General features: G+C 35.3%; 1 protein-coding gene across 1 annotated transcript in view; it reads left to right on the top strand.

Annotated features, from left to right (window-relative positions):
- Positions 1-23,878, top strand: part of YIPF4 (Yip1 domain family member 4) — a 29,448-nt gene extending 5,570 nt beyond the window's left edge. The window contains exons 2-6 of the mRNA XM_079940976.1: positions 9,867-10,020; positions 11,594-11,765; positions 13,760-13,837; positions 17,027-17,140; positions 21,081-23,878. Of these exons, the coding sequence (XP_079797102.1) occupies positions 9,867-10,020; positions 11,594-11,765; positions 13,760-13,837; positions 17,027-17,140; positions 21,081-21,218 (656 nt within the window). The 3' untranslated portion in view covers positions 21,219-23,878. The remainder of the gene's footprint in view (positions 1-9,866; positions 10,021-11,593; positions 11,766-13,759; positions 13,838-17,026; positions 17,141-21,080) is intronic.
- The last annotated feature ends 231 nt before the right edge of the window (positions 23,879-24,109 follow it).

Genomic DNA, 24,109 nt, shown 5'->3' with positions numbered 1-24,109 from the left:
CTCTTATTTCCTGTTTCCTCAGCATCCAGCAATTCCTACCATTCTGCTGGAACTTGACTTGCTTCCTATCATCTACAGAAGGACCTTCAGGAGTGTTTCCCAAAGGGGAAAGGTTGCATGACAAAAATTGGGTAAATAATGTGTTAAGCTAAGTTAAACCAGTTTCCTTAATGCAGAATTCCCAGAGCCTTTAATATGACAATATTAGTTCTGAAACTCCAAATGGAGGTTGTAGTATGCAGGGTTTTCCAAACTTAGTGAATATCAAAAGCTTTTTGTAGAGGGCATCTCATAGGATCCAGATTCCACAGAACATGCATAAAGAAACACTTACCTATAAAGACAAGTTTAAAAATATTAGGGTTTTTTTGCCTGATATTTATTCTCTTAACACTTTGTCCCCAACCTATCTTCCACAACTTTTGAACTCTGTGCCTTTTATAAGCCTTGGGCTTCCATGCCTTTGTCTCTGCCCTTTCTTTTCCTTGGAATGATTTCTTTATTATTTTTAAAAATTTTATTTCTTTTTTATTGAAGAATAGTTGATTTATAATGTTGTGCTAGTCTCTGCTGTACAGCAGAGTGACTCAGTTATACACATGTAGACATTCTTTTTAATATTCTTTTCCATTATGGTTTATTACAGGTTATTGAATACAGTTCCCTGTGCTAGTAGGATATTGTTGTTTATCCATACTATATATAATAGTTTACATCTGCTAATCCCAAACTCCCAGTCCTTTTCTCCCTCACCCCTCTCCCCCTTGGCAACCAGTCTGTTCTCTGTGTCTGAGAGTCTGTTTCTGTTTTGTAGATAGGTTCATTTGTGCCATATTTTAGATTCCACATATAAGTGATATCATATGGTATTTGTCTTTCTCTTTCTGACTTACTTCACTTAGTATGATAATCTCTAGTTGTATCCATGTTGCTACAAATGGCATGATTTCATTCTTTTTTATGGCTGAGTAGTATTCCATTGTATATATGTACCTCATCTTCTTTATCCATTCATCTATCCATGGACATTTAGGTTGTTTCCATGTTTTGGCTGTTGTGAATAGTGCTGCTATGAACATAGGGGTGCATGTATCTTTTTTTTTTTTTAAGATTTTTTAATGTGGACTATTTTTAAAGTCTTTATTGAATTTGTTACAATATTGTTTCGGTTTTATGTTTTGTTTTTTTGGCCCCAAGGCATGTGGGATCTTAGCTCCTTGACCAGGGATCGAACCTGCACCCTCTGCATTGCAAGGCGAAGTCTTAACCACTGGACTGCCAGGGAAGTCCCAGAATGTATCTTTTTGAATTACAGTTTTGTGCGGATATATACCCAGGAGTGGGATTGCTGGATCATATGGTAATTCTATTTTTAGTTTTCTGAGGAACCTCCACACTGTTCCATAGTGGCTGCACCAACTTACATACCCACCAGCAGTGTAGGAGGGTTCCCTTTTCTCCACACTCTCTCCAGCATTTGTTATTTGTAGACTTTTTAATGATGGCCATTCTGACTGGTGTGAGGTGGTACCTCACTGTAGTTTTGATTTGCATTTCTCTAATAATTAGTGATGTTGAGCATCTTTTCATGTGCCTACTGGCCATCTGTGTGTCTTCTTTGGAAAAGTGTCTATTAAGGTCTTCTGCCCATTTTTCAGTTGGGTTGTTTGTTTTTTTGATAGTGAGCCTCATGAGCTGCTTGTATATTTTGGAGATTAAGGCCTTGTTAGTCGCATCATTTGCAGATATTTTCTCCCATCTTTGGAATGATTTCTTATTCCTTCTCTGCTCATCCACTTATCTCTCATGGCCAGATTCCAGTTCTACTTCCACATAGCCTTCCTGACCACCTCTTTGATAGCTTAGGTCTCTTTACTCCTATGGCACCTATGATCTGTTGGCAATAGGCATTGTCATTTACCTACACAAGAATGTGTTTTACAGTACTAGTAGGGTTTTGTATCATATTCAGCACTCCAAAAAGAAACCCTGTACCCATTTTCAGTCACTCTCTATTCCCTCCCTGCCTTCCAGTCCCTGGCAACCGCTAATCTACTTTCTGTCTCTATCGACTTGCTTATTCTGGATATTTCATGTAAATGGGGTAATACAATATGTGACCTTCTGTGACTGGTTTCTTTCACTCAGCATAATGCTTTCAAGGTTCATTCATGTTACAGCATGAATCAGTAACTCATTCCTTTTCTGGCTGAATAAAATTCCATTGCTTGGATATACTGTCAGTTGGATTTTGAACTCCTTGAAGTATCTCACTTCTTTATATCACTCTCAGGGCATTATAGAAATAAGTAATCCTTAAATATTTATTGGTGGATTAATTAACCAATGTTGAAAGTGAGAAAGGTACTAAAGTGAAAATGACTTATTGTTTGTGATATAGTTCCTTTTGCCAAAGGCCAGAAACTTGTCTCTAGTCTCTCTCTCACTTTCTCATATTCAGTTGGTCATCAAATTATTTCAGAATAGTTCCAGAATAGCTATGTAATTAATCTGTCCTTCCCTTTCTACTGACATTGCCTTAGTTCAAGTCCTTTCCATTTCTCATCTATACTTTTTGCTGACCATACTCCCTCCTCAAATCTCTCCCCCACTTAAATCAGCCCTCCACAGTGCAGCTAAGATTATGTTTACACAATGCAAATCTGATTTTGTATATTTACTTTATTAAAAACCTCTGATGTCTCTTCTTGATATAAGCTCTGTGGAGCTATTTGCCCTTATATTAATTAATTCATCCAACCAGCACACATTTATTGGTTGCCTACTATGGGCTAGGCACTGTTATAGGTACTGGAGATACGTGTTCAAAACAAAACTACAACAAACACACCTTAGTTCCTCCCATCAGCGAACTTACAGACATTATCCAAATAATCAGACAAATACATTATTATAAACAGTGATAAATGTTATGAAGGAAAAGTCCAGGGGACTATGAAAGGAACCTAATCTAGTCAGGGAGATCATGGAAAATTTCTTTAAATAGGTATATCTAGGGGACTTCCCTGGTGGTGCAGTGGTTGAGAGTCCGCCTGCCAATGCAAGGGGCACGGGTTTGAGCCCTTGTCCAGGAAGATCCCCCATGCCGCAGAGTAGCTAAGCCTGTGCACCACAACTACTGAGCCCACATGCCACAACTACTGAAGCCTGCTTGCCTAGAGCCCGTGCTCAGCAACAAGAGAAGCCACCGCAGTGAGAAGCCCTTGCACCACAAGGAAGAGTAGCCCCTGCTTGCCATAACCAGAGAAAGCCCACACGCAGCAACGAAGACCCAGTGCAGCCAAAAATAATAAATAAAATAAATAAATTTATATATTAAAAACAAAGTATATCTAGGAACTGAAGAATGGGTGGCATTTAATTATCTGAAGTTAGGGGAGACAGCCTGGTACAAAGTCCCTGAGGTACAAGGGATCCTGGTTCATTCAAAGAACTGAGAGGCTTAATATGGCTAGAACATAGGGTCACGGTGGGTAGGGAGGCAGAAAATTGTTCTGGAGAAGTAGATAGGGCATGTAGAGATTGTTAGATTTGAGCTGAAAAAGTAGTGGGAGGCCACTGAAGGATTTTAAACGGGAGAGTGAAAGATTTGCATTTTAAAAATATTCTTCTGCCTATAGGTGAGAATGGATTGGAAAGAGAATGACTAGGGAGAGGAGTTAGTAGACCATTATAGTCATACAGACAGGAGATGTTAGTTTGCACGAGCATGGTGCAGGTGGTAGAAATGGAGAAAAGTGGGCAGGTTCAAAAAATATTTAGGGGTAAAAGCGATAGAATTTAGTTGTGGTTGAATGGTGTGGGGAGCATGTGAATGAAGGAAATTGTCAAGGATAATTAAACTTCTGGTTTACAGTGCTGGATGGGATTAGTGGTACTATTCACTGAAATAAGAAACTGGAGGAAGACCTTAACTATCAAGAATTCAGTTTTGGAATATTGAGTTTTAAATGCTTTTGAAATAACTACAACGTTAAACTGACACTTGATTGTATAAGTCTACAGAAGAGGACTGGGCTCAATATATTGCTTTTTGAGCTCAGCCTTCCTCAGTGTTTTTACCTCTTTTTATGGTCTGAATGTTTGTGTCCCCCAAAATTCATATGTTGAAATCCTAATGCCCAGTGGGGAAGTGGAGCCTTTGGGAGGTACTTAGGTCATGAGGATGGGGCCCTCATAAATGGGATTAGTGCTCTTATAAAAAAGATTTCACAGATCTCCCTACCCGTTTCTGCCGTGTGAGGGCACAAGGAGAAGTCAGCTAGCCAGAAGAGAGCCCTTTCCTGACCATGCTGACACTCTGACTTTAGACTTCCAACCTCCAGAACTGTGAGAAACAAATTTCTATTGTTTATAAGCCACCCAGTCTATGGTATTTTGTTATATAGAAGCCTAAACAGACTAAGACACTCCTATATAAAAATGATAGTGTATACAACTCATAATACTTTATTGTGATCAGTAATTTATAGACATAATCAATAATTTTTGTGTTAATAGGCTTTTTTGAGTAAACAATAATTTTCTGTTACTCTGTTAAGGTGTCCATTTAGCCTACTTTGTGTGACATTCTCCCTCCCCAGGAAAGATGTCACTTCTAATATAATTTAGTAGTGTTGATAGAGGAATCTTTAGTTTTTCCTCTTTAAAAGTTTCCTACTTGATTTTTAAAAAATTATATCCAGATAGATATTATCACAAGTATCTTCTATACAATGTGCTCAAGAAGTACAATATATGATATATAATGGGTGCAAGAATAGCTTTTCTTCTGTGTTTGAAAATTGAAAATGACTTTTTAGTCAGCCTTTCTTGGGAAGAAAACAAGGTAGTTAAGCAAGATTTATCTTTTAAAAAAATTAATCTATTTCTTTTCATAAATTTTAAACTTGTAAGGCATTACACAAATCCATAAATGTGGTAAAATTGCATAGAACTATACACACATACACACAAATAAGTGCACTTAAAACTGGTAAAATCTGAATAAGGTCTATCAACTGTATCAGTGTCAGTGTCCTGGTTTTGATAGTACGTATGATGGTATGGTACCATTGGGGGAAACAGGGTGAAGGGTGCATATAACCTCTCTGCAACTTCCTGTGAATCTATAATTATTTCAAAATAAAACTTAAAAGACTCATAAGGCAAATAAAAGAAATTTCTGTTAGATAAGTGATTTATGCCAAAATGGGATTTGATTTTTCTAAAGGTAGGCTCAGGAGATGTAATTGATTTTAATTAATATTATGTGCAATATGAAAATTAACTGGCAATATTGAATAGTAAAGCTACTGAAATCGTAAACCAAAATGATATGAATAAAAATATAACCTAGGGGCTTCCCTGGTGGTGCAGTGGTTAAGAATCCGCCTGCCAATGCCTGGGACACAGGTTCGAGCCCTGATCTGGGAAGATCCCACATGCCGCGGAGCAACTAAGCCCGTGAGCCACAACTGCTGAGCCCGTGTGCCTAGAGCCCATGCTCTGCAACAAGAGAAGCCACCGCAGTGAGAAGCCTGTGCACCGCAACTAGAGAAGGCGCTTCCGCGCGCAGCAATGAAGACCCAACACCGCCAAAAATAAATAAAAAATTAAAAAGTATATGTGTGTGTGTATATATATATATATATATATATATATATATATAAAACCTAGGACACAATTTTATACAAGGCTTTAAAAGTTTTTCTCATGGAGTAACATAATCAACTCCAATATAGGTCTAGCAATTATAAAATCATTATATACTTGTGTTGGTTTCTTGAGCTCTTTCATTGGCCTATATACGCATTAAAATGTTTTTATAACTAAAATGGAACAGTGGAATTTGTCCCTTTAGTATGAAACATGTGCTTGTTTTATTTTGTTGCACAATAGTCAATTCTGGTTTAGATTTAAGCACACATGGATTTCATTTCATTTTCATTCAGATAAAATGGAATTATTTTTGTCCTTGCTCTTGGTTGCTTGTTAAGTAAGAAAACGCTTATTCATGTTATGTAAGAAGTTGGCAAGTACCAACAAAATGTTCATGTTCATTGCAGATTACTCTTCTTTCATAGAAATCTAGAACTTTTGTAGGGGCAGATCAGTAAATCTCACCCTGAGTATACTCTCATACTACACTGACTGAATTCTTCAAAGTGAAGTTCTCAGGCTGAGGAGAAGATTCAGAGAAAAGATCCCTCACCCAGTAATACACTTGAGTTGAAAGGGAGGGAAGATTACTGTTAAGTTTTGTTCTGCAGTTTTTCCAGGTGGCTTTTAATAAAACTTGAAACTTACTGATATTCTTTCCTCTCTCTGAACCCAAACAGTAGTGGAAACATTTTTAAGATTTCTTTCAAAGATTATTTCCTCTTAAAACCATTTACATTTATTATTATCTTTATGTTATTTTTTACTTAGAAAATGACAAGAATATTATAGTGTAGTAAGAAAGGATTAATTTAAGATCAGTGTTTTATAATTCTGGACACCTGTCCTAGAGTTGACCATCAAGCAAGCTGGTTCTTACCGTGGTTTAAGGTAAGACAGCTGTGCTCCTGGAGAGACACCCCCCCGCCTTTATTTTTTTTTAATATTTCTCATTGTTTTCCGACATTATTTTTTACCTGTTAGCTTGATCACATGTTAGGCTAACTACTGAGTTTTTTTACTTTTCTGTTGCTTTTTTTTTTGGCTGTACGCGGGCCTCTCACTGTTGTGGCCTCTCCCGTTGTGGAGCACAAGCTCCGGACGCGCAGGCTCAGCGGCCATGGCTCACCAGGGAAGCCCTTCTGTTGCTTTATTTATTTTATTTTTTTTGCGGTACACGGGCCTCTCACTGCTGCGGCCTCTCGCTTTGCGGAGCACAGGCTCCGGACGCACAGGCCCAGCGGCCATGGCTCACGGGCGCAGCCGTTCCGCAGCACGTGGGATCCTCCTGGACCGGAGCACGAACCCGCGTCCCCTGCATGGGCAGGCGGACTCTCAACCACTGCGCCACCAGGGAAGCCCAGTTGCTTTATTTTTAACACATGTAATTGTGTCTTGGGGGAACTGGATGGTTTGTCAGACTGCTGTTTCTAGCATTCTCCTACCATATGTCCATGATATTTTCCTTCTTTGCATAGAATGGAAAACACTACAAAATTATAAGCTAAAGGTGTCTTTTTGAGGTTCTGCATCCCTGCTATGAAAAACTCCTAAACATATACAATTCTTTCTCACAGCACTCCTTAGCACTATAATTTATATATCCTTTTTTGGTTTAGATTAAGGACTTTAACTGCAGTCTTTTCTAGAGGCCAGGAAACAGTTGTTAAGGTCCTTTCCTGCCTTATAATTCCAAAACCTTTAATGTCACTGCTCTACTAATGACTTCCTGATCTAAGTTTTCCTCTTGTTAAATCAAGAAAGGCACTCTTTGTACCTGTTGGAAGTAGAATTTTAGTTAAGTTTCAACTCTTTCATTTTCAACTTAGAGTATGACAAAGAAGCAGAAAGTAATTTTGAGAGAATATTTTAATCACAAGATTCTATGGCAATTAGCATCTATAGGGACTATTTTTAAGCTTTAAGTAGGGAAGGACAGTGAATTCAAAAGTACTTGCATTTTATCTCTAGATGAATTAACTAAACTATAAAAGCTTTTTAGAATCATGTAATGTTAAACCTGGAAAGAACTTTGAATAGGAAACTGGAGACAAGAAGGCATTAATGATTTGCTGTATTAATTAGTAGCTTAGCTAGGACTTAGCTTCAGAATGCAAACTTTATTATAATTAATTGCAGGAGTTCTCAGAACCAGATCGTTATGTGACTCATAATTGATCCACTCACTGATTGAAGTTTAAGCCAGAATTTTTTAATGGCAGTTCTCAAAAGCTAACCTAGAATTTAGGGTAATGTGCAAATTAAGCTCTTCGTTCTACTGTATAGGATCTCCAGGAAAGGAGAGTCTGTGTTGAGTGTTCTGGTTTGCTGTTGCCGAAATTGTTTTCTAAAGTATCACTCCAGTCTTTTGACTTCTAGTTAACAACATTGATGGTTGTTTACTAGTGCATGTTGTCTGGTCCTACAAATGTGTTTTTTTTATTAATTCCTGTATGACCTCAAGCAAGTCCTTTACTAGTCCCAATTTTTTTTTGACCAGAAATTTTGACATATGTACTACTGTGATTATCTGTAACCTCTAAGGCACTGGTACAGACTGTGAGTGGAATTTATTTTGTAACGTGGATAATAGAGTCTCTTCACTGCTTTTTTTTTAATCTATGTAAATTTATTTATTTATTTATTTATTTTTGGCTGCGTTGGGTCTTCGTTGCTGCATGCGGGCTTTCTCTAGTTGCGGCAAGCGGGGGCTACTCTTTGTTGTGGTGTGCAGGCTTCTTATTGTGGTGCCTTCTCTTGTTGCAGAGCATGGGCTCTAGGCATGCGGGCTTCAGTAGTTGTGGCATGCGGGCTCAGTAGTTGTGGTGCACGGGCTCTAGAGCTCAGGCTCAGTAGTTGTGGCGCACGGGCTTAGTTGCTCCGCAGCATGTGGGATCTTCCTGGACCAGGACTCGAACCCGTGTCCCCTGCATTGGCAGGCAGATTCTTAACCACTGCACCACCAGGGAAGCCCTTCACTGCTTTTTAGAATTGACCTAAAAAAACCCAACAACCTTTATTTTGCCAAAACTAAAGATAAATGATGTAATTATATAAAGAAAAAAGTTAGCTGAAATAATAGGAAACTCTTACTAGTCAGATTTATCCAAAACTAAGCATTAATATATGAGGCACTTAGCATAGATATTTAGTTTTAAAAGAAATAATGTATGAATAAATATATGAAAAAGTAAGGGAAGTTATCTGCGGTTTTCCTTTAGCAAATAATTATGTCTAATGGTTTGTATATATAAATATGTAATGCCTTTAAAGAGAATTTATACATCACTTTGTTCTGAAGCACATAATGTACATAATAATGAAAGGACTCCGAGATGATATCCTGTTGGGAGTTCCTGGGGGTCCAGTGGTTAGGACTCCGTGCTTTTGCTGCCGGGCCTGGGTTCAGTCCCTGGTCGGGGAACTAAGATCCCGCAAGCCTCGCAGTGCAGCCAAAACCAAACCAAACCCAACCAAACAAACAAAAAAAGCAAAGTGATATCCTGTAATATATTTTGTATATATCTTCCATTTAAATTTTAAAGTTACAGTTTTAAGTCTAGATTCTGGTACAAGGCTAGCTAGTTAGATGTGAAACCTTTCATGTGAATTCACCTCTCTTGTTTTCGTTTTCTTGTTTTAAAAGTAAAAAGTGGTTTTTAGATATCATTACTGAAAAAAAATTCAACTGAGTAACTTTTAAAGATTTTATTGGCTTATTCAGTGATACATGAAATGGGCAGCATTCCAATTTGCAGGTAGAAAGGAGCTCTGAGGAGCTGTACAAAACGAAAGACTTTAGGCAGAAGGAAGTGGGACAAGGAGGTTATACTAGCTAAAAGTGGATTAGTTATGGCAAGGTCACTTTCCTTTAGGAGATTGCAGGGGTCTTTCAGGCACATTACTTCACTAGTGCTGACCAGGTGATTCCTGATTCACTAGTTTAAGGTTCTGTTTCTGGGAGAGGCCAAAACTGTAATTAAGTCTTGGTTTGGTGACATGATACTTAGCATAAGTGACTCCATTTTGGGCCTGCTGTCTTGTTTTTATCACTGTCAACTATAAAATACAAAGATTGTATACAGTAGCAGATGTTCATATGTAGAGATCTTCAAGTGATAATTATTTAATTGGATATATGCTCGTGTTGGTTAGGATTCACACATTTTACCTTGGTTTATAGTTTTGTCCTCTTTTCTCCTTAGATCTCAGTGGTTCAATAGCATCCCCAGATGTCAAGTTAAACCTTGGTGGAGATTTTATCAAAGAGTCTACAGCTACTACATTTCTGAGACAAAGAGGATATGGCTGGCTTTTGGAAGTTGAAGATGATGACCCTGAAGATAACAAGCCACTCTTGTATGTAAAAATAATATGTATTTTTTGGTTTTTTAGAGCTAGTCTGTGGGATGATTGTATTTTTTCGTATTGTTTAAGACAGGTATAGAAAATCTTAACCTTTTTGGTCAAAAGTTTTAGCTATTTTCAGTTTTACTGTTATAGTTGACCCTTGAACAACGCAGGTTTGAACTGTGTAGGTCTACTTGTACATAGATTATTTTTAATACATACATTGGGAATTTTTTTGAGTTTGCAACAATGTGAAAAAACTCGCAGATGAACCATGCAGCCTAGAAGTATCGAAAAAATTAAGAAAAAGGTATGTCATGAATGCAGAAAGTATATGTAGATGTACATGTAACATATAAAATATATGTTAATCAACTGTTTATGTGATTGGGAAGGCTTCTGGTCAACAGTAGGCTTTTAGTTAAGTTTTGGGGGAGTCAAAATTATATGTGGATCTTTGAGGGTGGTACCCATAACCCCAACGTTGTTCCAGGTCAACTGTAACTAGTAAAACTGAAATAATGAGAGAATATTTTTAACCTACTGAATGGCAAAAGTTAAAAGAATCATAATCCTATATCACACACAAATATACTCCAAACTGTTAGGACTTACCTGGGTCTATAGATATCTGAAGTGAACATACAATGTAAGTAAAAAAGCAAGGTGCTTGGGTGCGTGCTGTGGAAGTTCAGTTTAAGATTTCCAAAAAGATTACCCCTCCAAACTCTCTCCTATATAGAAATTCTAGAGCTACCACTGGGAGGACTATAGGGATACTTTCACTTTCTTCATAGTACTTGAAAATTTTTAAGTGATTATGTATCACTTGGGGAAAAAAGGTGAAGAATTTAACAATTTTGGAAAGAAGAACCTATAGCTTTGTAAAATCAAGGTATTACCAAGTTATTCTCTGTAGTAATTATTGGTAGATCAAGTGCTAAAACATCCTGTTTCTTAACTGTTAATATACCGAACTTCATCAAATCTAAGATGGTATGGATTATAAGATGCAGTTATTTCACGTTTATTGATAAAACAGAAAAAGTACCTAAGACAGCATAAAGCTAGGACATCAAAGGGCTATCTTATCTCCTTAGTGTAAGGATAAATGAGAAATAACCTACCATACAAAGAGAGACAGCAAGGAAGTTTGCTTGTCTGTTTGGCACTGGGTGGGGTGTTGGAAGAAAAAGTGTCTGTGAGAATATAGGATTGCAGTCTGATTTATCAGTACGGTCCCAAAAAGTCTCAAGCAGAGAATTTTATTTAAAGTCCCAAGTTGATAGTGCCTCCGGGAGACTGGCAAAAGGAAAGGCAGATCTTGGAAGCACTTGGCTTCACTCCAGACTGACAGCAGTTGTAAGACACCAGCTATTGTGAGATGCATCCCAACTTTAGAGATGTTGAAATGATAAAAATGTTCATCATGGAACCAGTGAAATGTGGTACTTCAAATGCAAATGTTTTGTTGATCTGTGGTGACTGTAATGTTATATTTAAACTTTTCTTAAATTCTGCTGCAACTGTCTCAGTATTCAGAAGTGTGTGCTTTTTAAGAATTCTTATTTTAAAATTATAGGGAAGAATTGGATATCGACCTAAAGGATATTTACTACAAAATTCGATGTGTTTTGATGCCAATGCCATCACTTGGTTTTAATAGGCAAGTGGTGAGAGACAATCCTGACTTTTGGGGTCCTCTGGCTGTTGTTCTTTTCTTTTCCATGATATCATTATATGGACAGTTTAGGGTAAGTATATCTTACTTTTCACAAATTCTAAATAGTTTAAGAGTTTTAAAATTGAAAATAGCCAAATATTAACTGTAGTACTTCATGTTTGAGAAATGCTTTAGCTTTACCCATTATTTCTCACTTGTTTATCCCTACAAGCTGTTCTTAATTAAATAAGTGGGGAGTGCCTTGGATTAATGATTTCCAAACTCTTCTACATCATCATTCTCATAAAAAGTATTAGTATTTGTATGGCAAGTGGGTAAAATGGTTGGGACTGCTCCCAGCTGCCCATACCCTTTCTGATTTCTCCCAAGGATAAAGAGTTTGAAACACAATACTCATGTTCTTATCTTTTATTCATTTTTAGTTCTGTTTTTTAAAGTAAGCTTCTTAATAAATGATGACAAGAATTCCATCCGTTTTTGTTTTTATATAATACTTTGTCCTATTCTCAGAGGCTTTATCTCTATCATCAAAATATGGCACATGCATATCATTCCCTCATCCCTAGTTTAAGGCTTTAGGGGAGTAAAAAATAACTCTTTACCACAGAGTGATTTGGAAATGAATTAGTTTCCTTTTGTACTATAACATATTTCCACAAGTTTAGTGGCTTAAAACAATGCAGATTTATTCTTTGACAGTTCTGAAAGTCAGAAACCCAAATTGAGTCTTAAAGGGCTAAAATCAAAATGTCAGCAGGGCTGGTTCTTCTGGAGGCTCCAGGACAGTCTGTTGCTTGCCTCTTCCCATGTCTGGAGGCTGCCAACATTCCTTGACTTCTGGCTGCATCACTGCAGTCTGTTTCCATTTGTCACATTGCCTTCTCTACTGTAGTCAAATATCCCTCTGCCTCCTTTTTTAAAGGACAGTTGTGATTACATTTAGTGCTCACCAGATAATCCAGAGTGTTCTCTCCATAGCAAGACCCTTAACGTTATATAATACTGGTCCTATTAGTATTTACCTTGGATCAGTAGTTCATATCAAGTATTCTGTTGCAAGTATAAGGACCATTGAAGAAGTTGAATGGGGGTCTGGTCTCCTACCCACCACCAACCCTTCATGTAGAACATCTCTATATGAATTTTATCTATTTTATATAATCTTTCATTTGAACAAAGTGTTCTAAGGCTAAAAACAGAAGATTCTTATCTCCATAGAATGCTTCTTTGTCATTACTTAATCATTCATTTATTTTTGTCAGTATGGACTCATGGATATTTATTTTATTTTCTGGACTATAATACAATACTGTCATTTATTTTATTGCTCAGATTGTTGCAGTTTTAGCCATTGGGAGCGCCTTCAGGTTAGCTTCTGTATCCTTTTGCCATATCCCCATCTTTTTTGAGTACTTCCTTTCTTTCTGACTCCACAGAGTGTTCTGGGCTCACCTTGTATTGTCCCTGTCCCAGCCCAGAATCAGTCATTTTTCTAGGGAGTCCTAGTGCCTTTTGGGGAATATTTAGAAACCAGGATCTGGGCAATAAGTGTGCTTATGTTGCTACTGGGTGTCATTATTTCTAGACCCCCCCAAGCAGACAGAACTTGGAAATATATGCATATATCATTACTATGTCAAGTCTCAGGAGTTAAAATTGTGTGAAGTATCGTCCACATTCTATTACTTGGATAAATGTGTAATTAATGTAAATTTTAGAGACCTCTTGAGAAGACTGGTAACTTGTTTCACAGATGAATTTACCTTCCAAAATGCTATAAAGCAGGGGTTGGGAGTCAACAGTTTGGTCTTTCTTTGCAGTTCTTTTATTATATATCATAAAATACTAAGGTTTCCTTAGGCAATTGATCATTGCTAAATTTTCAGTTTGGATGTAAAATTACATTACACATTTATATTCTTATTAAGTTTTACCTGGGAACCCAAACTCTCTGTGACCTGAAGTTGGGTATACCAAAATATATGGTAGAGGATTGAGTTCGTGGGAAATTATCAGCTTATTTGGTACACAGATAATAACTGCATGAATTTTTTTTCTCTTAAGGTGGTCTCATGGATTATAACCATTTGGATATTTGGTTCATTAACAATTTTCTTACTGGCCAGAGTTCTTGGTGGAGAAGTAAGTGGTTAATTTTGAAAATAGCCTTTGTTTTTTATGGTAAGCTTTATTTTTGATACTGCAGGTAGTATCAGTAGCTATGTTCATTGTAACTGCTTTTTGTCCCAGAATTGCTTTTAAGTTATGCTACTTCTTTTAAGGTGATGTAAATATTAGTATAAATGTTATGAGAAATAAAGAGGAAAGAAAATCCAATTTCATTCATAAATAATGTATAGCTTTTTAGGGAAGCATGCAATTTATTCTCTGTTACAGCAGTTCTCAAACTTTTTGATCTCAGGTCCCCAAAGAGATTTCTTTCTGTAGGTTGTATTTATTGATGTTTACCATGTTAGAAATTAAAATAAAAATTTTAAATATATATTTATTCATTTAAAACTAAAAGTAAACCAAATACATTTTGACATAAAAAATACATTTTAATGAAAACTATTTTTCAAAACAAAGTGAGAAAAAGGTATTGTTTTACATATTTGCAAGTAGCTTTAATGTCTGGGTTAGTGGAAATTGTATTCTAATATCTGCTTTCTGCATTCAATTGTTACGCTATATTTTGGTTAAAGTAAAAAGTAAGGCCTCACACAGGTATATAATTTTAAAAGGAAGAGTATTTTAATACATGTTTTGGATGATTATGATTATTCTACTCTGATACTACATCAACACTCAACAAGTAATATTTTCTTAAAGGTTCGTTGTAGTGAGGAATCTCAAACCATATCAGTGAACTTTTTATACACTGTATCATTGAAATTCACTTTGGATGGATCTTTTTACCCATGCACGATCTACTAAGAAAACATTAGTTCCCTGAGCTTTGTAGATCTTCCAAATGTTGACTCGTTTTATTGTACAATGTCAGAAAATCACATTCATTAATATCACCACCTATTTCATCAGAAAAATCTGTATTGGAAAACTATCAAGATAAGAGTGTTGGATACAAGTTTTCCAAAATTCTACTTTTTGCTTGAGAGAAATTTTGTAATTTGGAAGAAATACTGTCAGTTTTCCTTGAAATAAGAGGCTCACTTCATTCATTTTCATTCATGTTGCCTGTCAGTACCTAACTCTGAATAATCATAGTTTGTCTTTCAGTTGTTCTTTCAAGTAAAAGTGGTATTCTATGGATAAAGCATCTAATTCAACTCTTCACTCACACAGTTGTACAAATGCTCTTCCTTGGGATAACCGTTGAATCAAGATACAGAAGAAATGCTTTCTGTGTACTTCTCATTTTGTTACACAGAATATTAAAAAGACATATTCAAAGGTTGAGGCTTAATAAAATTAATCATTTTAACTGCTTCATTAAGGACATTCTTAAGTGAAACTGGCTTTTTTTCTTCTTTTCCTGTGAGTGTGGGGTAGTAAAGAACACAGTAACTACTAGTATGTTTCATGCCACCTTATTTGTGCTAAAGCAGCATGTTTTACCCATTGCTTTTGTTCTATTAGTACCAATATCAACCCAATTAAAAAGGCAAATAATATTTTATTACTATTATAAAAAATAGTTTTGTGGGTTTTTTTTTTTTTTTTTTTTTTTTTGAGGAACGCGGGCCTCTCACTGTTGTGGCCTCTCCCGTTGCGGAGCACGGGCTCCGGACGCGCAGGCTCAGCGGCCATGGCTCACGGGCCCAGCCGCTACACGGCATGTGGCATCTTCTGAGGCCGGGGCACGAACCCGTGTCCCCTGCATTGGCAGGCGGACTCTCAACCACTGCACCACCAGGGAAGCCCTGGGTTTTTTTTTTTAAGTTTTATTTATTTTATTTTTTTTCCGTGCCTTGTGGCATGTGGGATCTTAGTTCCCCGACCAGGGATTGAACCTGTGCCCCATGCAGTGGAAGCATGGAGTCTTAACCACTGGACCGCCAGGGAAGTCCCCTATTACAAAAAATAGTTTTGACGTTCCAGTCTTTAAGAAGAGTCTCTGGGACCTCCAGAGGTCCATGGGTCACACCTTGAGAATCACTGCTCCATTAACTTAGACTTTATGAATTACTATAAACCTAGGAATTCCAGCACTCTGGAATTCAACTCTCTGTGAAGAGGGTAAAGCACAAGGGATGCCAGGCAGAGTTACTATATCATGTGGGTGCTGACTCATATCAGGCTTGCTCTATGAACACTGAATGCTAAATGCAGAACTCTTGAGCCTTTTTCTCATACTTGGTGGAAAGGTCTCCACCAAGCTCTTGTTCTTCTGCTTTCCAGTTTCCAAAATTAAGTTGCTCTTGTCCTGTCTTCTAATCTCCTGTTTATGCTTCTTATAAAAAGGAGTTTCCTTTTTTCCTTCCCTTTTAATGGAGTTTCAGGAAGGAATGGTATTAGATATATGCACTCAATCCATCATCTTAACTTAAAACTCTTGAATAAATGTAGAATAACATTTATCTATGTAATTTTATCACTCTGCTTATGAAAATTTAAAATAATTCTAACAGCGACATTTGTTTGCATATTATTTCTTACATTCTAGACAAAACCTCATATAATTTTTAGGTGAAAAAAGGTGTCACTAAATGTTTTGGTAATTTAGGACTGTTGATAGAGAAGTTAAAAGACCTAGATCTTAATTTGAACTCTTACCAGCTAGCTTTGCTTTCCTGAACAAAGCTCTTTGTCTCTCTGGAATCACTTTCTTCATAATGGGGACAGTAATACCACATAGGGTTGTTAGTGCCTTTGATCTTCACAATATGTGAGGCTCTATCACGGAGTGTGGCACACAGTAGCCACTAAAAAATATTTCTCTCTTCAGTCCTCCTACCTTCTCTCCCTTCCCTTCTAGTCTGCATTTGTCACATCTAGCTTCTCTAGACTTGAATTTTTCATCAAAATAAGATGGTTGTGGTTCCTTTAAATAATCCTTCTACAACAAGGGAAATAGTGACTAAGAGATATACTCAAGGTAATTGGATATATAAGTCTGAAGCTCAAAAGAGAGAGGGCAGGAAATGTAGATTTGGGTATTATCAGAATTGATAATTGAAATCACGGTGGGTTGTTGACCTTGTCCACGAATATGAGACTATATGATAATTTGAAATATAATGGGTATGATACTTTTTTCTTAATTCTCACCTTTATGTAAGTACAACAAAGTATATATGATGTTTAATAGTGGTTAAAATAAGTATCTTGATTTCTGTGATATTTATTTAACATTTTGAAAATTCACAGGTTGCATATGGCCAAGTTCTTGGAGTTATAGGATATTCATTACTTCCTCTCATTGTAATAGCCCCTATACTTTTGGTGGTTGGATCATTTGAAGTGGTGTCTACACTTATAAAAGTAAGTAGTGTGTTATAAAAAGTAGTTTACTGTTTCCCAGTAAAAAAAAAAAAGTATACAGTTGTCCCTCCGTATCCATGGGAGATTCGTTCTAGGACCCCCCCGCAGACAAGAAAATCTGCAGATGCTTAAGTTCCCTGTACAAAATGGTGTAGTATTTACATGTAATCTGTGCATATCCTTCCATCTACTTTAAATCATCTTTAGATTACTTACAATACCTAATACAATGTAAATGCTATATAAATAGTTGTCTGTAGTGCAGCAAATTCAAGTTTGGCTTTCTGGAACTTTCTGGTATTTTTTCTTCCCCCCAAATATTTTCGATCCACAGTTGGTTGAATCCGTGGATGCAGAACCCACAGGTAATAAGAGCTGACTGTACTAGTTCTCTGGCTAAGAATCTTGTAATCTATAACTGTTTATCAAACAGTTCGTAGTGTTTTGGAACAGGGACCTTACTCACTAATTATACCAGTTGTATTTCTTTTATTTTCCCCTTTTAATTGCCATAAATTATAATGTATGTCTATGGCAGAATAAAGAACAAAGAGCAAATCAGACCTTGGGGTATTACACTCAGAGAATTTTTTAATTTAATGTTAAAATTTTCTTCTAGTTCATCTGACTTAGATTTTGTGGGAGGTATTTATTTAAAATTCCACTGGCTCAAAAGGACACCTGTACCCCAATGTTCATTGCAGCACTATTTACAGTAGCCAGAACATGGAAACAACCTAAATGTCCAACGACAGATGAATGGATAAAGATGTGGTACATATGTACAATGGAATATTACTCAGCCATAAAAAAGGAACGAAATTGGGTCATTTGTAGAGATCTGGATGGACCTAGAGTCTGTCATACAGAGTGGAGTAAGCCAGAAAGAGGAAAAAAATATCATATATTAACGCATATATGTGGAATCTAGTAAAATGGTACAGATGAACCTATTTGCAGGGCAGGAATAGAGACGTAGATGTAGAAAATGGACATGTGGATACAGGTGTGGAAGGGGATGGTGGGACAAATTGGGGGATTAGGATTGACATATGTACACTACCATGCGTAAAATAGATAGCGGGAATATTCTATAAAGCACAGGAAGCTCAGCTTGATGCTCTGTGATGACGTAGATGGGTGGGATTGGGAAGGGGGGTGGGAGGGAAGTCCAAGAGGGAGGGGATATAGGTATACATATAGCTGATTCACTTCATTGTACAGCAGAAACTAACACAACATTGTAAAGCAATTATACTCCAATAAAAAAAAACCTCGCTAAAAATAAATAAAATAATATTCCACTGGGACTGGACATTTATTTAATAATTGTCACTCATATTTGAATAGTAAGTTCTTTACCAAATATGATATATATGGTTCTAATAAATTGGCTTTTCTGTGTTGCAGAGATCAGGACTTCTTTGTGCTGTGTTAAGCTTATATTAACATATGTACCCACTTTAAACATTTACTGATAATATTAAATATTAATGAGTAGTGATTGAACTTAAATTTTGGCATTTATTAATTTTGAACAACTTTTGGAAATAAATGACCACTCTAACACATGTATGTATATAACATAGTGAATATAATTTTTTTTCTTTATGGAAAATAGAACTTCGACTTAAATTTTTAAGTAGAGTAACTTTTATGAGTTTTGGTTTTACTTAAAGTTTATTACTAATTCCAATATAAAATTATTCCTTTTAGAATTGAGTAACTACAGGCTAACACTGACATTATATAAGCCTTGGGTATTGAGAAGAGTTGGATTTTGGAACCAGTCAGTTCTGAATTCAGATTCTGGTTCTGCCACTTGCTGTTTGCCTTGGGGAGATATCTTTTAGTACCCTCCTGTGCAAATTGGGAGTCTTAACTACTTTTTAGGGTTTGTTATGGATTTTAAAGTATAAATAATGTCTAGTATAGTGCTTAACAGAGTAGGCAAGGTGGTAGCTGTTATTATTATAAATGTTAATCGAATATTTTGAGAACATCTCTGTATGTTTGAACTGTTTGAACACATTAGAGACCAAGGAGAAGAGCTTTCTTTCCTCTAATCCTAAATATTTTTTTAATTGTCATTATTAGCACTTAGTTTAAAAGTCTTACAGTACAAGAGCTAGCCCCATGCTGGCATTTAATTATCTAGCCTTAGTGAACATACCACTTTACTGAATCATTCAGGATCACTGCTTGTGTGTTGTTTTACTTGGGTTAAAGCATGTTTGAATGCTTCTGAGACTACTGCCCAAATTGCTAAAACTGTCCTCTGGTTATTTTTAGTCATTGAGTTCAACTGAAAATTGGTCTTAATGTTCTTTATGCAACATGTGAATGTTTTATTATAAAGCGGAAGAATCTTTTTTATATCATTAAAAGTTTAGGATACAATTCTTTTTAAACTTTAGATTTTCTTCCCCACATTTCTTTCCCTAATCACTTAATCTTCTGTGTGTAGCAATCTGTTTTACATGTTTCTTGTTTTAGTCCAAAGTTTGCTGAGAAATAATGTTGCAAAACTCTCATCACTTAACTCTAGCATTAGAATACAGTTTAATCTACAAGCACTCATTTTTTAACATTAAATCTCTGTAACTCTTACCAATCTTTAACCATTTATTTACAAAAAAATTTAATCATGCCATACAAATGCAATTTGATTATAATTTTACTTCATTTATTTCCCTATACTTTTTTGTAGGTTTAAAATATCTTGCAGGTTTTTTTGTATGTTTTTAGTTTAAAAAGCACAATGTAAAATCGGACCATCTCAAATACATTTTCAGTCAGTCTGCCAGTATTTATTTTTTACCTCTGTACCAGTGGTTCTCAACTGATGGCGATTTTGCCCCCCTAGGACATTTGGCAATGTCTGGAGACATTTTTGGGTATCACAAATGGGGAGGGCTGGGATGGCACTAGTATATAGTGACTAGAAGCCAGGGATACTGCTAAACATCCTACAGTGCACAGGACAACTTCCCACAACTATTTTGATTAGTGCATGGTTGAGAAACCCTGGTCTGTGCCAGGTCTGTTTCTGTCATAGTTTCCCTGATTTCTACCGTTATAGTTCTTCCTTTCATTTTATTCTGTAAAATGCCTTCAGTGACTATATTGATAAGTATTATATAAATTTCTAGTTGAAATAATTTAAAATTAAGCACGTGCATAATCAGAAAACTCTCTTCCATTATGGTTTACCATGGGATATTGAATATAGTTCCCTGTGCTATACATTAGGACATCAACTATACTTCAATTTTTAAAAAAAGCAAAAAAAATTTTTTTACTATGAAAAATTTTCAAACAATAAAAAAAAAAGAAAACTCAACCAAAATGTTATGGTTTTCCTCCTTTCCATGTAACACTATACTTCTACCTTGTCCTGGGAAAATGATTTGATACTTAATAAATGTTGTGTAAAATTTTCACTTAATATGTTTTTCTACTTCTTGGGGGAAAAAAAGGAAAAATTTCTATTTTGTGAAGATCAATTAGTTTTCTTTCAGGAAACAAATATCTTTCAGCTGCCTATCCCTATAATAGTTTTTCCGAAAGTTGCCGTATCTTAAGTCACCAGGGACACTTGTTAAAAAGTCTGATAATTAGACCCTTCTTCCCTTTAAAGATTCTGATTCAGGAGAACTAGAATGAATCCCAGGATTCTGTTTTTTAATAGGCACCCAAGGTGATTCCTATGATTAGACAAGTTTGATAACAAAAGACTTCATTTGCAGAAGTCAGGGAGCAGAGCAAGGATGAATATTCCTAACAAGTTTTAAACATTCTCAATAAGTGTTACTGCTTCTACAATTGGTTGTTAGGGTTGTTTTAAAAAAATACTGTAAATGTTATTTTTATGATACCCAAAATGTTAATTAACTTGCTAATATGCTGCCTTTTGTCTTTTTTGTTTGTTTTTTTAAAGCTCTTTGGTGTGTTTTGGGCTGCCTACAGTGCTGCTTCATTGTTAGTGGGTGAAGAATTCAAGACCAAAAAGCCTCTCCTGATTTATCCAATCTTTTTATTATACATTTATTTTTTGTCCTTATATACTGGGGTGTGATCTAAGTCATATATGAGTAGAAAAAGACAATGTTACCTTTCTGTGTAGGCTGGGAATTCTTGCTTGAGGGGATTGAAAAAAACGTATTGCTGGTAAAATTTTACATGTTCCAGATGTAAAGGCAGTCTAAGGTCTTTTTAAAACAATATTTTTTTTTGTATTTAATTAAGCAATTGCAGTTACCTGAATATTTTTGGTCAGAATTCTGAATTCTGTTTGATTCATCATATTCCAGTGAATAAAATATAAAAGCATTGTGTTTTTAAGATTGTGTCAATATTCTCCTAAAAACTTGTGCCAAAAGCACCTGGAATGGTAATTATATTTCACTTGAAGGGTAAATATGACAGCATCCTGATAATCCAAAAGTGCAATTTTTTTCTTTAAAGGGTTTTCTCCTGCATTGCAGATCCTGTAGATATATATTTATATTTATATATATATTTATGAAGTAATTCTTATTATTCACAAAATGTATTTCTGAATAACCTAAAAATTAAGATATTTTAAATCTGATGCTTAAACTTTATTTAATTTGGCCATTAATCTTTTTATTTATAAATTTAATTTTGCTTTTAAATTATATATAATTAAAAAAATCTCATACATGCTTCAGTCAGTATGTCCTTGTTAAGAATTCTTAATAATAACAATTGAAACTAATAACAGTTGCTGATGTAGATTTGGTTGATTTGGGTGTGCTTTTAAAAACCACTTTTGAATGTCTAAACATTTGATTTAAAGTGTCTGTTTATCTTTCTGACCAAAAAAGCAAGAGATATGATGGATATGGCATTCATTAAAATTGTCAATATGTAGAAAAACAGTAATATTTATAGCATCAGTAAATATTTTTAAGTGGTACTCCGAAGTCATAAAAGTTGCTGGAAAGAGACCATTAGAGTCTTGTGGTCCTGAACAATGTTATATGAAGTAGAAGAAAATAAAATGCTTCCCAGCTGTGTGTTTTGTTTTTATAACACCTTGTCCTGTATTACTTGATATTTTAACAAGTATCAGGTACTCTTTAACAAGAATACAATAATATTTACAAAGGGAAGTATTAAATTTTAACTAGAGAAATTTTTTTGGCAAATAATTTCATAGACTGTAGATGTACGTTTAATCTTAGTTTGTACAGTAGATAAAATAATTTATATCGATAAAATAGCAAATGCCTAATAACCATTAGCATATTATTATATTATCCTTTCTGGTCTCAGCTGGAAGAGTTAACTGCTGTCTTCAATATGGTAATGTGGCCACCTCTTGGTATGTATTCCTTTAGCAACCTAATCTGTCAGGAAATATCCAGCAACTCTGAAGTAAGCCTACAGATTAGCAAAATATCAAGCCCATCTCTCTTCCATTTCCCCTCTCCCCTCCCCCACCTGAAAAAGAAAAAAAAAAGCTTATTTTAAGGAAAACTATGGAGCTACCTTTGGGCCAGAATAATGTGGAAAAATTACATAATGCTGGTTATTTAAATAAGTTTAGGAAAGCAGATTAGAAGCAACAGGATAGAACCTCTAGAACCTAAAATAATATGGAATAGTGAGGAAGGATCTACAGCTACAGAAGCAGCAACTGTAAAATGAACATTTGTCATACTTCAGGAGTTTCTGAGATCAGTACTTTATTATAGTAGATTATAATATTTGATGGTCATAGTGTTGACCCTGAAATCTTCCTCAGAAAGCTTAGGGGTCCACACCCGGCAGTAGAATTTTACTAAGCAATAAGTCAAGGCATTTTAGGACCAACTCCATCAAAAAGATGGTTTAAAAATTTTTTAAGCTATCATTTCTTTAAGATGTGAATAAAAAGTTCACTTATATGAATCACGTTTATTCCTGATGATGTAAGATAAAAGGAGATATTTGTGTTCTAAAAATAACAGCATTTAATCTTGGAACCTGTCCAATTTAGGATATATATAAATACAATTTATAATGTTTCAAGCTCAGCCAATGTCTTCATGTGCTAATGAGCAAAGCAGTTAAAACAGATTGTTAGTTTGAAAACATGACTTGTAAATGTGTGCAAGATACAGTACTGCTACAGCTAATAATGGTAAGCTGACTACAATGTCCTCTCCTTGAATTTATATATAATAATATTTTATGTCATATTGATTGTAAATCATGATTTCCAGCCTAATTATTAGTTCATTAGTGTTTTTAAAACAATTACCCAGATAGCCTCTTCTAGGTGTCTGTGTGTGCGTATACATGTTTTAAGTGTTTTCAGTTGTAGTAATCCTGATGAATGTTAATCCTCAAAAAAAAAAAAGAATTATGAGACATTTACTTCTGTTTTAAATTGATTATAAAATAACTGAAATTTTGAAGATAAATCAAAGTCTATATATAATTTTCTTTGTATTAAAATACAGTTTAGGGAGATTTGTAAAGTTTTATGAACCATTACTAAACCTGCTAATTTCTAAGGTCTGTAAGACAGTTTTATATATATCTATTTCCAAAAATTCCCCCAATATTAATATATTAATATTCTAAATTAGTGAAAATTTGCATTGACTTAAAATGTGAGGTAGATATTTTTGTTTAAATATTGTTTAAAATTTAGTTCATTTAAAAAATTCTGATGTAATAAAACATTGAATAAAAGAATGCTTCTACAAACAATAAAAACAATATTTTTCATATTCAACAGAACAGTATTTTAAAATGATTGTTATTTATTTATCTTTTACATTTTCAGTACATATTTTAGCTAGTGTTAGGCTTCAGGAAATTGTGACACGTTTGTTAAGTTTTGTTAAAATGTCTTACTTCCATACAGTTTTTTTTGGTAATTGAACAAATTGGTTTTCTTGTTTTGTTCTTTGCAGCAGAGGAGAACAACACACATCTTGGGGAACCAACCAT

The sequence above is a fragment of the Stenella coeruleoalba genome (assembly GCF_951394435.1).
Source record: "Stenella coeruleoalba genome assembly, chromosome: 13".
NCBI lineage: Eukaryota > Metazoa > Chordata > Mammalia > Artiodactyla > Delphinidae > Stenella > Stenella coeruleoalba.
Note: the sequence above shows the minus strand (reverse complement) of the source record. Positions and strands in the feature narration are given on the sequence as shown.